At 38.3% G+C, this 14,218-nt stretch overlaps 1 protein-coding gene across 4 annotated transcripts in view; it reads left to right on the forward strand.

Moving 5' to 3' along the window:
- Nucleotides 1–14,218, forward strand: part of LOC139954298 (ERC protein 2-like) — a 100,582-nt gene that overhangs the window by 13,566 nt on the left and 72,798 nt on the right. For 3 of the 4 annotated variants that reach the window (XM_071954031.1, XM_071954034.1, XM_071954032.1), the window contains exons 4-7: nucleotides 483–608; nucleotides 1,737–1,892; nucleotides 4,443–4,610; nucleotides 8,282–8,449. In XM_071954031.1, coding sequence (XP_071810132.1) covers nucleotides 483–608; nucleotides 1,737–1,892; nucleotides 4,443–4,610; nucleotides 8,282–8,449 — 618 coding nt within the window. The remainder of the gene's footprint in view (nucleotides 1–482; nucleotides 609–1,736; nucleotides 1,893–4,442; nucleotides 4,611–8,281; nucleotides 8,450–14,218) is intronic. The other variant, XM_071954033.1, reaches the window with a different exon arrangement.

A 14,218-nucleotide genomic window follows, 5' to 3' on the forward strand; every position in this document is an offset into this window, starting at 1 on the left:
CGTAGTAATGACGTTCTCTTTCATCAGGCTTCATGGTTTTTTCTATAAACCTGAGACTTATTATACAAAAAGCCAAGAATGGGGATCAATCTTAATTGCTAAGTAAAGTGTGGTATCCACTATGGTAAACACATGTATTGACAACTCATTTTAAGACGAATCTTAGTGCTGAATGAGATTGAGCCCTGGATGATTAGGGTATCGGTGCCTAAGTTGTGAGTTTCACCATCACGCAGGATTGAGTAATCTTTTAATGAGTTTTTAAAATGTTTTCCCTTATGTTTTCTGTGTACTAACAATGTACTGTTTTTTTGTATCCTAACATGTCTAACAATGTACTGCAATAAATGACAGTATCTCATTACTAACAATGTTAACCTTTTCATTTGCATGTTGTATCTCGTTGTTTTTTTGCTTATTGTACTATCTGCTTTGTTGTGCCGTGCTTTTGCTGTTTCCGTACCACACATGGGATAAACCAGGAGCGTCAAAAATATGCTGCCCAGGCTGGCTGGTTCGAACAGCAGTTAGCGGACAGTGTGTTGCAATCTGAAGAGTCAGTGCAAAAGAACCTTGTGAAATCCCTATGTGAAACTGCACGAACCAAGGTACATTTAACGATCCTTGAGGTAATGAATCGGGGATGACTAAGAGGTGGTGGTTGTATGCTTTTTTTTGTTTGTTTAATTCATCAATGTGCTGTTGATATAACAGGCTTGGACTAGACCGATCCATTAGGCTCCGTCCACGGCGCACGTGTGAGCAAGAACTTGTGAGCCTCTCCAATGCCATTCTGCACAACTCTGCCTGGCGTGCCAAGCATACGTGCACGCATGTCGGACCTTATTTTGTCGGACTTTCGGTTGCCAATGGGTTGTGATTGGTCAATGGGTTGTGATTGGTCAATGGGTTGTGATTGGTCAATCCGCAATGGGGCGGAGCTTAATGGATCGGTCTACTACACGGAAGCCACTGCCTCCTGGTCTTGGCCTTGGTGCCCCTTCAAAATCTTCCCATTGACATTAAGATTTTCCAATGGATGTGCCCTTTGACAAAAAAAACAAAAATTGCCTTGCCCTTTCAAAGATAAAATTCCATTCCTGTATAATGTGCATCGGTAAATAACATACCTACATGTAGGGCATTTTCCAAACCTTGTGGCATCCCAGTCTCCTCTTCCAGACCCTGAACTAGACTGGTTCCCTGTCACCAACCACAAGCAGTGAGGTACAGTAAGTTTTCCATATCTGTGTTTTAATCGCTCCGAGGTGATGAGGTTGCAGCTGCCAAACATCACTTCGGACCAATCAAAACACGTGGAAAGCTTACTTTTGGTCATAAATGTTTGCATGCAGTGTGCAAGTAAAACGTACAGTATAACTTGCATATAATGTTGTTTTAATATACAAGTACGTAGGATTTGACTCAATCCTCCATGTGAAATTAATGTACAAATTTAAGCTAAGGTGGTAGGTGATTCTGTACGGGGATTGATGTAGGCTCAACGGCAGATCTCTGGCGTAATTCATGAGCCTCGAAGTGCAATGTCAGATATTTATGATAACCCAGAGAGGACTTGGGCGAGTTTTGGGCAAGTTCTGTAACCATAGGCGTTGGGACGCATTGAACCTATCTCGTCCTAACTCGAGATACATGTAGGATTAGTCCTAACATTTGGTGAACTGACTACTGAACCAGCAGAGTGATATGCCCTCCTTCTCTTTGTTTGCACACAGGATGATAAGATTGCTTCCTTGGAGAACCAGGTCTTGGAATACAAAGATGAATTGAGGAGAATCCGATCTCATGGTTCATTGACCCCAGAGGAGAGGGATGAACAACAGAGAGAGATTGAAGATTATAAGAGTCATTCCAAACTACTCAAGAATCAGGTGAAAATCACTGTATTTATTTATTGATAACCAACGATGGTTGACCACCACTAACAGGTATCATCAAGTAAGAAACAATGAAAAAGACATAAGGAAGTTTTTATGGTGGTGAATGTTTGCTGAAAACTAAAGCGTATCACATTCATTTGTAATGCTCTGCATCATCCATGCATATCGTACTACCGTACACTTGAGAAGCTTTCAAATCCAATTTAGTTTTTTTGTGTACAGTTATGTACATGTATATATAGCCTCACGACCCCAGTGGATGTTGGCATGTATGCACTGTGATGATTCCTGCCTGTACTACTCTATCATTACCCAGTGGATCATAGTGATACCCAACATACATGGATCTTGCATCCCCCCCCCCTCACCCCCCATCCCCCCATCCCATTAGCCTCACGACCCCAGTGGATGTTGGCATGTACGCACTGTGATCATTCCTGCCTGTACTACTCACATTACTCAGTGGATCATAGTGTTACCCAACATACATGGATCCTGCATCCCCCCTCACCCCCCACCCCCCCCCCATCCCATTAGCCTCACGACCCCAGTGGATGTTGGCATGTACGCACTGTGATCATTCCTGCCTGTACTACTCACATTACTCAGTGGATCATAGTGTTACCCAACATACATGGATCCTGCATCCCCCCTCACCCCCCACCCCCCCCCCATCCCATTAGCCTCACGACCCCAGTGGATGTTGGCATGTACGCACTGTGATGATTCCTGCCTGTACTACTCTATCATTACCCAGTGGATCATAGTGATACCCAACATACATGGATCATGCGTCCCCCCCTCCCCCCACCCCATTAGGCTCATAACCCCATCGGATAATGGCATGTGTGTACTGTGATCATTCCTGCCTGTACTACTCTATCATTACCCAGTGGATCATAGTGATACCCAACATACATGGATCTTGCATCCCCCCCCCCTCACCCCCCATCCCCCCATCCCATTAGCCTCACGACCCCAGTGGATGTTGGCATGTACGCACTGTGATCATTCCTGCCTGTACTACTCACATTACTCAGTGGATCATAGTGTTACCCAACATACATGGATCCTGCATCCCCCCTCACCCCCCACCCCCCCCCCATCCCATTAGCCTCACGACCCCAGTGGATGTTGGCATGTATGTACTGTGATCATTCCTGCCTGTACTACTCTATCATTACCCAGTGGATCATAGTGATACCCAACATACATGGATCCTGCATCCCCCCCCCACCCCCCCCACTCCATTAGGCTCATCACCCCATCGGATAATGGCATGTGTGTACTGTGATAATTCCTGCCTGTACTACATACAATGTATGTACTCTATCATTACCCAGTGGGTCATAGTGCTACCCATCATACACTGTACATGGATCCTGCCCCCCCCTCTCCTACATGTACATGTACCTCCTACGCAGTTATCGTCCAGCGCATTAGTTTGGAATTTCCCAATACAGATCATGTTCATGAGCACTTGCAAAATTTTGTAACATTTTGGCGGGGAAAGAGAGGGATTTGCAAATGGCCAAATGTAAAGGAAATGTGTGTTGATCGTATTCATATAGTCCAATGGCTTTGTAAAGAATTCTATAAATAACTGCATTATTTTACATTATGTATGTCAAGCACATGCACAGTAAGTGGTGCATGATGTAACCTGATATGAACTGTACTTACATTGCACATACATGTAAATGCACAGAAATAATGTTCATGTACACTGTACATAGTGTGGTCAACATTAAATTTACCAACTGAATGAACTGCCAAGTTGTGACATCTGTATCCCTGTTAACTCATTTTTCAGTGCCCACTTTTTGGGACGTTTTGAACCTAAAATGCCCGGCTATTTTCGATTAGTTTATATTTATGTATGAAAAATTATTAAAAGTCTTTCTCACAAAAATAGGGGATCTTGCTGATTTGTGTTGCCTCGGTACATCATATTCGGTCATTAATATTTCTTGAGTCAATAAAGTCAATTTCTCGGTCAATAACATTTCTTGAGTGATAATGCCCTCTTGTGATGGGACGCATGTACACGATTATGGCGCTTTTGGAATACATGTAGATACATAAATAGTTTTGACACAATCTTGGGACTGAAAGAACTACCTTGTTTCATCAAGACATGGACCAAAATTATAAAAAAGTGATTAATTTTGAGTCTTTGATGTTTTTGAATTCTCTTTTATAACCTTGAGACTCACAGAATTTGTACCAGTTCTTGACTTAGGCTTCATTTTTTTTTCAAGAACCACCCCTTTAACCCTAGAATAGGGCTCAGAATTAACACTGGACCACATTCCTGAGGCCAGTCCTGATTTTAGCCCGCCAAAATTAAATCAAGTTTACATTGACTGGTGCCCAACTCAAGTTTCGCTTACATGTAGCAAAGAAATTTGTCATGCAGCATTTTCTGCTTTACAGTTCTATGAAATCAGGCCCTGGTTATGCTGGTCACAGAAAGTTTTCTAGCTTTTCAGAGTCTCCCATTTCAAATTATTTTAAACATACTGAGTTTTCACCCTACAGGTCGATCAATTAAAATTGGAACTGAACAAGAAATCCTCAGAAGTCCAAGCATTACAGACCAAGATAGAATCCCTAACCCACCAGCAGCAAGACTACCAAGCCCATGTTAGTCTCCTCAAGGAGTCACTGGCAGCCAAGGAGCAACACTCCAGCATACTACAGGCTGATGTGAGTATGACCTGTGTGCCTTGAGTTCAAGACTAAACTAGCATAGAGTAACAGCTTCTCTGAATATATATATATTTTTTTTAAAATGTTTTATTTCTTTTATGAACAATGTTTGTAAACATTTTGACATTTTTACTCACAAAATGGTGGACGCAAGAGCAGATGTTGAAGGGTCTAGGCACATTTTGTAGGGCAAAAAACACAATGTCCACAGATTTCGCTAAACTTACACAGTTTGAAGATAATGATGGTAGAAAGCTTCCTTGAAAATATTACTTGCTGAGGTGCTGTAGTTTTTGAGAAAACAATGTCATAAAAATAATTTTCGTCTCAGTGATCATAACACAAAAATTATTTTAGCATGTAAAAACGTAATATTTCATGACATTGTTTTACTCATTTCTCAAATACTACAGCACCTCAACAACTAATATTTTAAGGTACGCTTTCTACTATCATTATCTTCAAACGTCGTAAGTTTAATGTCAATCTGTGTGACATTGTGTTTTGTGTTACAAAAAGTACCCAAATCCTTTAAGTGTCATTTGGAATTCTACTCTTTCATGGTGTTCAATCCAGACATGCAGGGTTCTGTCCACAGTGGCCGGTGCTGGAAAACCTGCATAGACACTAAGGTTTCCCCAACCACCACTGGAAGAATTTCCTCTGTTTTCAACCACCACACATTTTCAAAATTTCTAAATTACACTTTGCAATTTTGCTTTCAATGAAATGTAGAATTGGGTGTTTACAAGTAAAAATGATAGGCTATCCAAAGCTAATAGTTTTGCGCACTTCTTTGATTTGAGTCTGTTTACATGGTCTACCATAGACTTTTTCGCAAATACCGTTGCGCAAGTGCAGACTGTTGAATGAGGTGCATTGTGGGATAGATATGGATCAAATTTGATCACCAGCTAGACCACAGTGCACCTAAATTCAAGCTTTACACGCGCGCCCCAGTATTTGCGAAAAGGTCGATGTCCATCTTGCAATGGTTTTCAGGGAGTCACCACTAAATAAATCCTGGGCAGAACCCTGGACATGCTTCTCCAAATTTACCACAACTTTTTACACACTGCTTTTAATGTGAATCATTTGCCCTACACATCCTTAGTGTTGTGGTGTTCATTAGATCATACTAGTGGATATGTTGAAAGCCGACTCGCTCCTTTCAGTCCCAACACTCCTATACCTTGAAGAGATTAATGCATCATGTGCATTTACCCGGAAGATTTACAGCTATATTGATCTACACCATACACTGATACACAATAAAAGTCTTCAATCCTACTCAAAAACTGCTTTAATAGCACTGGACACCTTTGGTAATTGTTAAAGACCAGTATTCTCACTTGGTGTATCTCAACACAAGCACATAATACAAACCTGTGAAAAATTGAGACTCAATTGGTCATTGAAGTTGCAAGAAAATAATGAGGAAAAACACCCTTGTTGCACAAGTTAGTGTGCTTTCACTTAAAAATACTTCAGGCCTGAAGTTTTTAAATATTTGAGTAATAAATTATTTCTTTATCAAAAACTGTGTTTACTTCATTTCTTACAATGTTTTATACTGTCAAAAGCTTCTCTATTTATGCTAACAATTATTTTGAGTAATGTAATTACAGTGTCCAGTGCCTTTATTACAAATACATCTATAATGTTGTTAATTTTGGTTTTTACCCATACACCGTTGTGTGTTAGCACTGTATACTTAGTACTTTCCAGAGTCCTATGAATCTAGTTGGTAAGACACTGCTCTAGAATTGCAAGGGTCGTGGGTTCGAATCCCTCCCGAGTAACATGCCTGTGATATTTTTTCACAGGACTCGGGAAAGTACTGAGTATACAGTGCTAACACACAACGGTGTATGGGTAAAAACCAAAATTAATATTTTTTATCCCGATGCAAAACTTTAACATCTCTTATGTATAATGTTACCAGACAAAATGCCATGTCGCATAGTCTGTGACTAGTATCCTGCTCAATTTCGCTTAGCAGAAAACTGTTAACGATTATTGTCTGCTTAAGGAGCTCTATTGAATTGTGTCCTGGTCTCATGTGTATTTTATGCAGCTGGGAATATTCCATTAACACCCCGATGGTTGAGATAATGGGAGACAGTAAGCTTTAATGCTCAGCCTCTCAAAAAGGTGCTTTTTTCACTCCAGTGTAATTAAGTAGACGACAATTATCGGTCACTAATACAGCAATAGTCATAATCTCTCCTCGCACTACACAAAGCTAAGTGTAACCTTTCGCCAAGTCCTTTTTGCAGCAATTCCCTTCTCCCATTCCCAAAAGGGTCCTATTAGAAATGTGGATGAGAGGATGTGTTGAAAGTCATGCGTGTACTGAAGCAGAGTGGATCGGTGTGTGTTCACCAGTGCTACATTGCATTATTGATGCCGTGCGGTCACATTGTCACCGAGTCCAAAGAAACGCTAAGACTTGTTTACGAGTAAAATCTCGGCCCGTTCACTACTCAACACTTTAGTACACAGCCAATGCATTGGGTACTGTCTCGATATGCAAACATAATATTAATACACATCTGAAAACATCTGCTGTACATGTGTAGAAATTTGCACGCATTCACATTGTGCAATTTGCGTAGTACATACACGTATGTTATTTTGTATACTTATATGTCTACATTATTGATAGTTTGACACCCTTTTGTTAATAGTTTGAATGAGTGTAAAAAATATCAAAGCACTGTTTTCTACCCCAGCAGTGATGAAGAAACATCTGCCCACTGTTTGTGTAATCTTAAAGGTGTATAAAAACTGCCCACACTGTGTGTGGGGGAACATTTATTTATTTAATTTTGCCTTCAAGAAAAATTGTAAGCTTACAAGGCATTCACTATCTACATACATGTACATTGTAAATACTGACTATCCAGCTTGCTGCTATCATTGCAGAATCTGTATTCTGTGTTGGATGTTACAAATATTAGTCAAAAATGCATTTTCATGGACATTGGGATTTAGAAATCTTCTTCTGTGAATTAACTTATGATGTTAACATTTGTGACAGTGCCAAAACCAAGCATACTTATGCAAAAGCTCAAAACTTTAATTTTGGTGCTCATCCAATAGCACACAAATGACATCGAATGTGCACATTGACAGGGCACAGCAATTTCCTTCTAGCATGTCTGGTAAGGGTCTCTATGTGGAAAATGTAAACTTGTACAGGAACCTTGCAAGGGGCACCACAGCAAAAGCACAGGGCACCACTGCAAATTCTGTGGGTGCCATGGGTTATTTCAAAGCATTTTTTATCAGCATAAAACCTTACTTGGTAGCGAGTAATGGAGAGCTGTTGATAGTATAAAAAGTTGTGAGAAACGGCTCCCTCTGAAATAACAGTTTTCGAGAAAGAAGTAATTTTCCACAAATTTGATTCTGAGACCTCAGAATTAGAATTTGACGGCGAAATCAACCATCTGAAAGCACACAACTTCATGTGATAAGGGTGTTTATTCTTTCATCATTATCTCGCAACTTAGACGACCGATAGAGCTTACATTTTCACAGGTTTGTTATTTAATGTATATATTATGTTGAGATACACCAAGTGAGAAGACTGGTCTTTAACAATTACCAATAGTGTCGCTTAGTGTCCAGTGTCTTTAAAAAGTTGTTTGGTTTCTTGTCAGGTCGAAGCGTTACGTGCCAGAATTGACGAGAAAGAGATGACCATCGTCCGTAAGGAACAACTACTGAGCACGCTCAGTACGGATAAGACCAAACGCTACTCGGAGGTCAGTGAACTCCGTGAGATGGTGGAGATTAAAGACCGTAAAATCATTGTGCTACAGAGAAAGGTAACTGCTAACTATGAGTGTGGCTTGTTGCAGTCAAAGTGTGGTTGTAGTTTTGTTGTCATTCTGTAGGATAGTAAGTCTGTGGAATTAGCCTTTTTTGCAAAATATGCTAATTACATTCGCTCGTGCGTATAGACACTAATGGTTGGCAAAGAGTTTGGCGTTAAGCATAGTTAAGTTTGTTGAACATTTACCAATCAAGGGAACTCGGCAAACGCCCACAATCTCTCTCATATACATGTACAAACATTGGTTTAACCTCTATGATTATGAATTTCACAAATTAAGAAATTGTCATTCAGTAACGACACTACTTATTCTAGTCATTGTGAAATCAGTGGTTACAAGCTTGGGGATTCGAACCCACAACCTTGTGATTTCAGTCTAACCACAGGACTACAGCGACTCTGAGTGTAGATCATGCCACCATCAGCCCCCATACAAACAGGCACAATGCTCCTTCAGTTTGCCCACCAGTAGCGTTAGTACGCACGTGCTACGTGCAATTTGTTTATTTCGCGGGAAAAGGTCCCTTGGACACAGGTCCTTAGGATTGCACAAATATAAGACGAGGTTGCACCAAATGCTGTCTTGATGATGATGATGGTGTTCACAGGCCTGTATGCTTCGTTTTTGAATTAGCAAGAGCACCAAGGCAGTTTCTCATTTGTCACGTTGGTAAAGGGCACCACCCTATGAGGAAATTGTACTGGAGCATTTCAAGGGCACCAAGTTAATGACCAGTGGGGCAGGGGGGCAGGGGGGCAATCACCTCCGTAGTCTCCACGAAGCATCAGGCCTGTGTTCAGAACCATCTCTGTACCATCATATGCTCTTGTTGTCCTGTTTGTATCCGTCTTTGTTTCATGACGTGCCAGTTGTCATCTGTCATTATGTCACTCACTCACACGCTGTTTTGTGACACATGAAGTGCACTTCCATTGCTCCAGGACAATCACAGTCAATCTACTAAGGTTTGAGGAGGGTTGAATCTGAGGCAAAAGAAATTAGTAAAACAAATTGGCATACTATGTATTATGTGGTTTAATCAGTGAACTTTATTCCTACTCCAAAATCGTCGAAACTTGTCAAAAAGATAAAGCTATTTGAACAAATTTACACAAATCAATGAAAATGGTTGATGCTGCACACTTCTAAACTAAGATAAGACTAGCCTGTTCTGAACAAATATGAACAAAACAAATACGAAAAATAATGAGTGGATCTGAGGCAAATAAAATTAGTTAAACAAGTAAGCACACATTATATCTGTAATTAAATCAGTGAACTGTATTCCTACTCCAAAATCGTCAAAACTTGTCAAAGAAAAAAACCTTTTTTTTTTCAAAACAAATTGACACAAGACTAGCCCTATCTTTAAGAAAAACAAATATGAGAAATAATAAATGATTCTGAGGCAAATAAAGTAAGTAAAATTAGCAAATAAAATTAATAAAACAAATAAGCATACATATATAGAAGAGTTTGCGGTAACACCAGTAATGATGTCTAAATGAGTTGAGGTGGTTCTGAAAAGAACCGTTGGTTTAACTTGACGTTTCGATCAGTATGCTCTGATCGTCTTTATGGTGTTACTGCAAACTCTTCTATATCTTATCTCCACCATGCAAAGTTTCAAATCCTAAATAAGCATACATTATATCTGTGAACTTTATTCCTACTCCAAAATCGTCAAAACATGTCAAAGAGAAAAGCTTTTTGTAACAAATTGACACAAATCAATACAAAGTAGATGTTGGCTGCTGCGCACCGCTGCAACACGACTAGCCTTTTTTTTAAGTAGAAACAAATAGTCCTGACATAAATAAATACTCTAAAAATGGAAGAGAAAGCCTTTGAGAAAAAATCTGCTAAGGTAAAGATTTTAGGCCACTAACTAGTTATTTCAAAAAGTTAAATAATTGATTATTTGTCTGGGTGATCTTCTATGTAATATACATAGAGTTTATGCCCAAGTTTGAATCTGAGAAGGGTTACATGTATGGCCTACTGCAGTAGGAGCACTTCTCAGACTGCACATTCCTATACGGGATTATTCTTCATGAGTTTATATCCAATAAACTATTTCTGTGACGCCACTCTATTGTTGAAAGTGTAGATTATTTTTACGAATCTACACTTTGTTACCAATCTACACTTAAGTGTAGATTTTTGTTACGAATCTACACTTAAGTGTAGATTCGTAATATAATCTAAAGTTGAGAGTAGATTCATTACAAAGCTTAGTAAATACAAGTTCAACTTGAAAATTACTGTCTTTCCAAACTGAAATATAGCATGAAGTGCAACAAAACATAGCTGAAAATATTATGTTATCTTCCAATTTACAAAAGTATTTTCCAGTTGAGAAAAATCTTTTTAGTATTGCAATTATTGCTAGCTGAGCAAACTGACGTTGAACTCGATAATGTTGCAAGCACTTCAGTATGCCTATTTTGTAAAATAGTTATAAGATGTGACCGACTGTCGTTTGACAACGTATACAAAATTAGATAGACAAACTAGTGTTGTTAAGAAACAACACTAGTTAGTCGATCTAATTTCAACTGTTGATAAATTAATTCATTGAAACTGTTACAAAACCAATGGGGGAAATAGAATAGACTCTAAAGTGAAGATTCGTGAATACAATTCAGGCCTACTCGCCATCGGCTTGTACATGCTACTCACGAATCTACACTTTATCGTCCATTTTTTTTAACATAATGCATTGTAAAAAAAACTCAACTCATTTCAGAACTTAATAATGTTTCCCTCAAAGTCCATGAGAGAAAAAACAAAAACAAAATAAATTTGCCTTTGCAAAGCCTCAATGCCATCAAGGAGTAAATCAAGACAGATATTGGTCAATAACCGTGCCAAACCCGAGACGCGTCAGCGAAACAAGTCAAGAAAATTAACCACCGCTCTAAATTGATTATCCCCCGAATGAGAGGCTCTAACACCGAATTGTTTTGGCCCTTGCATAGATTATTGGCCCGTGGTAATGAAATTACCTCCTTATTACGGGTGATTTACATCCACGCTGGGGGAAATCACTGGGGTGGATTCAGGGAAGAATGCTGTCTAAGGAAAAGAAATAAATCTGATCTTGGCAAGTTGCTACGGAGTATAATGTCAGAGAGAAGGAGCGGACAAGGCGCAGGGTCTGACGATAACAAAAGTTACATGTCTGGCTTCAAAATGAAAAAACCAAACAACTTTTGTTGTCCTTTGCTTTCCTTTGCACAGTGTTTATAATAACTCTTTTGAAAGAAAATGATTCGACAATACTACAGTAGAGTTGTCTTTTAAAAACTTTTCTTGAAAAGAACTCTGATGTTTTCATGGATATACATGGATCAAATTTCCAGACACTTAGCGTGACATTCCAGCCAATTTTTGTTGTCTGTAATGCATTCATTAATCTGTAATGCATTCATTAATATAGTATGCATTACCAAAATAAACAAGCAAGGGAGAGGGCAAACAAATTAAACAAATATGATTTCCTTTTTACAAAATGTTTTGTCAAAATGGCTTTTGATCAAGGTTTGACAAAAGGGAGTCAATATTTTCAGGAAATTTCAAAAACTTGTTCTAATTTGTTGACTATACCATTACAATTTCATTGCATGTGAATGACAGGTAAAACAGGGTGTCAAAATTTTAAGCAGGGTATCCAAAAGACATATATATTACATGTACAGACACCCCTTTGGCTAATGCTTCTGGTCTTATATAACCATGAATTTGTGTTGACCACAACTTTTGTTAAAGCATTATTAAGGCAGAACAAATTGCATGTTTGGTGTAGTCGTCTGACTCTAAAAATGTTGCTGACCTTTGTTTTTTAAAAGTTTTTTTGGAAGCAAACGAAAATCAGCATTTTCTCAAAATCACACGATCCCGACGTGTCACACAGGTGTGTTCATAGTACCAAATTTTTTTATAATTTTTAAGATTATTTTATTCAATTACATTTTTAAATACATGCTTACCACTCCGCCACTTTGCAGATGTATGAAAAAACAAAAGCATTTTAACATTTTCCAATAGTAATATAGGTTTTCATAGTCAAATTCGGTAAATGAGCAGTCAATTTCATTTTTATGCATTCGAATTAAAGCTGTTTTGCCTCTCCAGTTGTTACTGCGTTTCAAATTCAGAATTCGGCCATTCAATTTGGTTTTGAGTTGAGTCAAATTCCTTTCATTCTTTTTCGTGACACACACGCCTCAAGAAGCCTTTGTGAATTTGAATGCTGCTTTGATGAATTGTTAAATTGAATGATTGTTTTGTTAAATCGAATGACGCAGCATTACATTTGACTTAATCATAAAACGAAATCGAATGACCCTTTTCAGTAGCATTTGATTTTGCACGAAATAGAATAGCTTGGTGGTTAAATTGGCTGCTCATTTGCCAAAATTGACCGAGAAAACCTATATTAAAAAGAAAAAAAAAAAAGGAAAATAACCTAGAAAAAAAAGTTTAATCGAGGCTGATTCATAGATGGTTAAGAACCTTCCTTCATTTCGCGATGGTTGCACAGTATAATAATATCTGTCAATAACCGGCCGCTTTATTCTTTAATATGCAGCAATAACAAATTGATTTTACATTGATTTTATGAGGATGGTGTTATGGGTCTATGACAGCTATTATATGAGACACTGTTGAGCTTAAAGGTACTAGACACTTTTGATAATTGTCAAAGACCACTATTCTTACTTGGTGTATTTCAACCTTTAGAAGCATAACATATAATAGATGTTAAATTTGCATCGGGGATAAAGAATATTAATTTTGGTTTTTACCCATGTTTTTGGTGGGATTTGAACCCACGACCCTTGCAATTCTAGAGCAGTGTCTTACCAACGAGACTACTGAGGTTGCCCGGTATCTAGAGGCAGTTGGAATCTATGTTTTGGCAGCGGGTATAAAGAATATTAAAGCATAACATAACAAATCTTTGCAAATTTGGGCTCACTTGGTCATCGAAGTTACAAGAGAATAAAATGAAAGAAGAAACATCCTTGTTGCACAAATTTGTGTGCTTTATTAATATGTTAAATAAAGGGTTCAGGCCTGAAGTCTTTAAATATTTGAATGAGAAATTACCTGTTTTATCAAAAACTATGTTACTTCAGAGGGAGCCGCTTCTCAAAATGTTTTACACTATCAACATCTCTCAATTGTTCGTTACCAAGTAAGGTTTTATGCTAACAATTATTTTGAGTAATTATCAATAGTGTTCAGTGTCTTTAATGCATCAGCGTTGCGATGATATTAAATGTTAATGGATCTATATTTGCTCATTTCCGCTTGCGTTTCCAAGGTCAGCTTTTCTGATAATCCAGTCATTTCCCGGTGATTGCTAGGCAACAAATGATCCAATTCTGTACAGACAATAGGTCAGCTGGTTGACTATAATGGTTGTCTGCCGTCATGATTCTATCACAGTGAAGCGTCATCTTTAGTCAATGGTACAAGAACGAAACTGATGAAAACTCTCTAAAACAGCGACAGGAAATGTTGCGCGAGTTATGGATAGTCCTGCTCATAATCTCTACAGTCCTTTAAATAAATTCTCTTTTGTTGGGTTATATTTTATTCTATCTTTCGGAAATCAATATAACAAAATTAACAATAAATATTGGAAAGAAATGAAATACAAAGGCATGTGTATCTGAAAACATGTACACGTAGCTCAATATGACATTTAAAATGCTTGAAACAAATTATCCGAAGTTTACCATATCGCGC

Source organism: Asterias amurensis, chromosome 2 (genome assembly GCF_032118995.1).
Source record: "Asterias amurensis chromosome 2, ASM3211899v1".
In the NCBI taxonomy this organism is placed as follows: Eukaryota; Metazoa; Echinodermata; class Asteroidea; order Forcipulatida; family Asteriidae; genus Asterias; species Asterias amurensis.